Consider the following 1,320-nt stretch of genomic DNA (forward strand, 5'->3'; position numbering starts at 1 on the left):
GAATCAGCGCGCTGTATTCAGGTCAGGTGACAAGGCTACTTTCACTCTTAAAAGACGTGCAAGCTGAGAGGAGTCTCGTCAAAGCTGACTAAAAGTGATCGAGGATCATTTCGACGAACTTGATGAACCTGTGATATCTTCTTCAGGCGAAAAAGGAAAATAAAAGCTGAAAAAAGCAGCACGTTACAACGGTGAGGGAAAAGCTCCGTGTATTGCGTGTGATCACATCCATACAGTTTATGATCACAACAACAACAACGTTTGTCAGGCATCTACACTGTCATCTGAGGAGATTACAAAGATTAAACCAGTGTTTTTTTAAACTCTAAAAAATGAAATGTGGAGTTATCTGCTTTTGCAATAATACAAACTTTTAATATGTTAAAAAAAACATACTTTCAATTAACTTTAATTTTGTAAATTACCTGTATTTGTTTAAGTTATTATTACTTAAATCAAAACAACCCAACTGCAGTTTGATTGATATTACTTGGAATGCGCAATAAAAAAAACGTGATTTCTGGAGTTATCGGTTTTTGCAAATTAACTCTTCATATTCAGCACACACTGATTCAGGTACAAGCTGTTCTGCGATTTGCTCTGCGGGAGGTTAATTCACATGTTAAACACAGATTGATTGGGCTTATTAGCTTGACACTGACAGAAGGTTACGCAGCGGATCCTGCAGCTGTCTCTCATGTTTACCGGCGAGATCTTCACCGTAAGGGCTTCATCTTGACAGACCATTTGCTCTTCAGTCTAACGTCAAGTCTAATTCCTTCAAATCAACTCTAGTTGTCATAAACCCGAGAGCAATCTGGAAACTCGAAGGTTCGTACCTCAGCATGGGTGATCCGGTGGGGTGAGGCTGCGCGTGGTCTGCGTTCTGCGCTTGCTGTGGTTTTTTGGACACTTGTTTGTAGATGTTTCGTGCCGTGATGCCCAACCAGAGTATCGTGGACAGAGATGAGTAATGCAAGACGATACCGACCTGAAACACAGACAGAAACACACGGCTCAGTGCTTAAAGCACAACACACACTGACACAATCCAGACAGAAAGTATAAAAGAATACTTTTATTAATCAAGGATGCATTAAATCGATCAAAAGTGAGAGTAAAGGCATTTAATGTTACAAAAAGTTTCTATTTCAAATAAATGCTGTTCGTCTGAACTTTCTGTTCATCTGTGAATCCTGGAAAATAAAATGTATCACAGTTTCCACAAAAATATGAAGCAGTGCAACTGTTTTCAACATTGATAATTAGGGATGCACCGATACCACTTTTTCCAGTACTCGCCCGATACCGATACTTTTA

At 39.3% G+C, this 1,320-nt stretch overlaps 1 protein-coding gene across 1 annotated transcript in view; it reads right to left on the reverse strand.

Annotated features, from left to right (window-relative positions):
* The window catches only part of LOC107663568 (adhesion G protein-coupled receptor A1-like), a 74,880-nt gene that overhangs the window by 11,031 nt on the left and 62,529 nt on the right, over positions 1 to 1,320 (reverse strand). The window contains exon 8 of the mRNA XM_016453805.1: positions 840 to 991. Within this exon, the coding sequence (XP_016309291.1) occupies positions 840 to 991 (152 nt within the window). The remainder of the gene's footprint in view (positions 1 to 839; positions 992 to 1,320) is intronic.

Source organism: Sinocyclocheilus anshuiensis, unplaced genomic scaffold (genome assembly GCF_001515605.1).
Source record: "Sinocyclocheilus anshuiensis isolate Anshui unplaced genomic scaffold, SAMN03320099.WGS_v1.1 scaffold2329, whole genome shotgun sequence".
NCBI classification, from domain to species: domain Eukaryota; kingdom Metazoa; phylum Chordata; class Actinopteri; order Cypriniformes; family Cyprinidae; genus Sinocyclocheilus; species Sinocyclocheilus anshuiensis.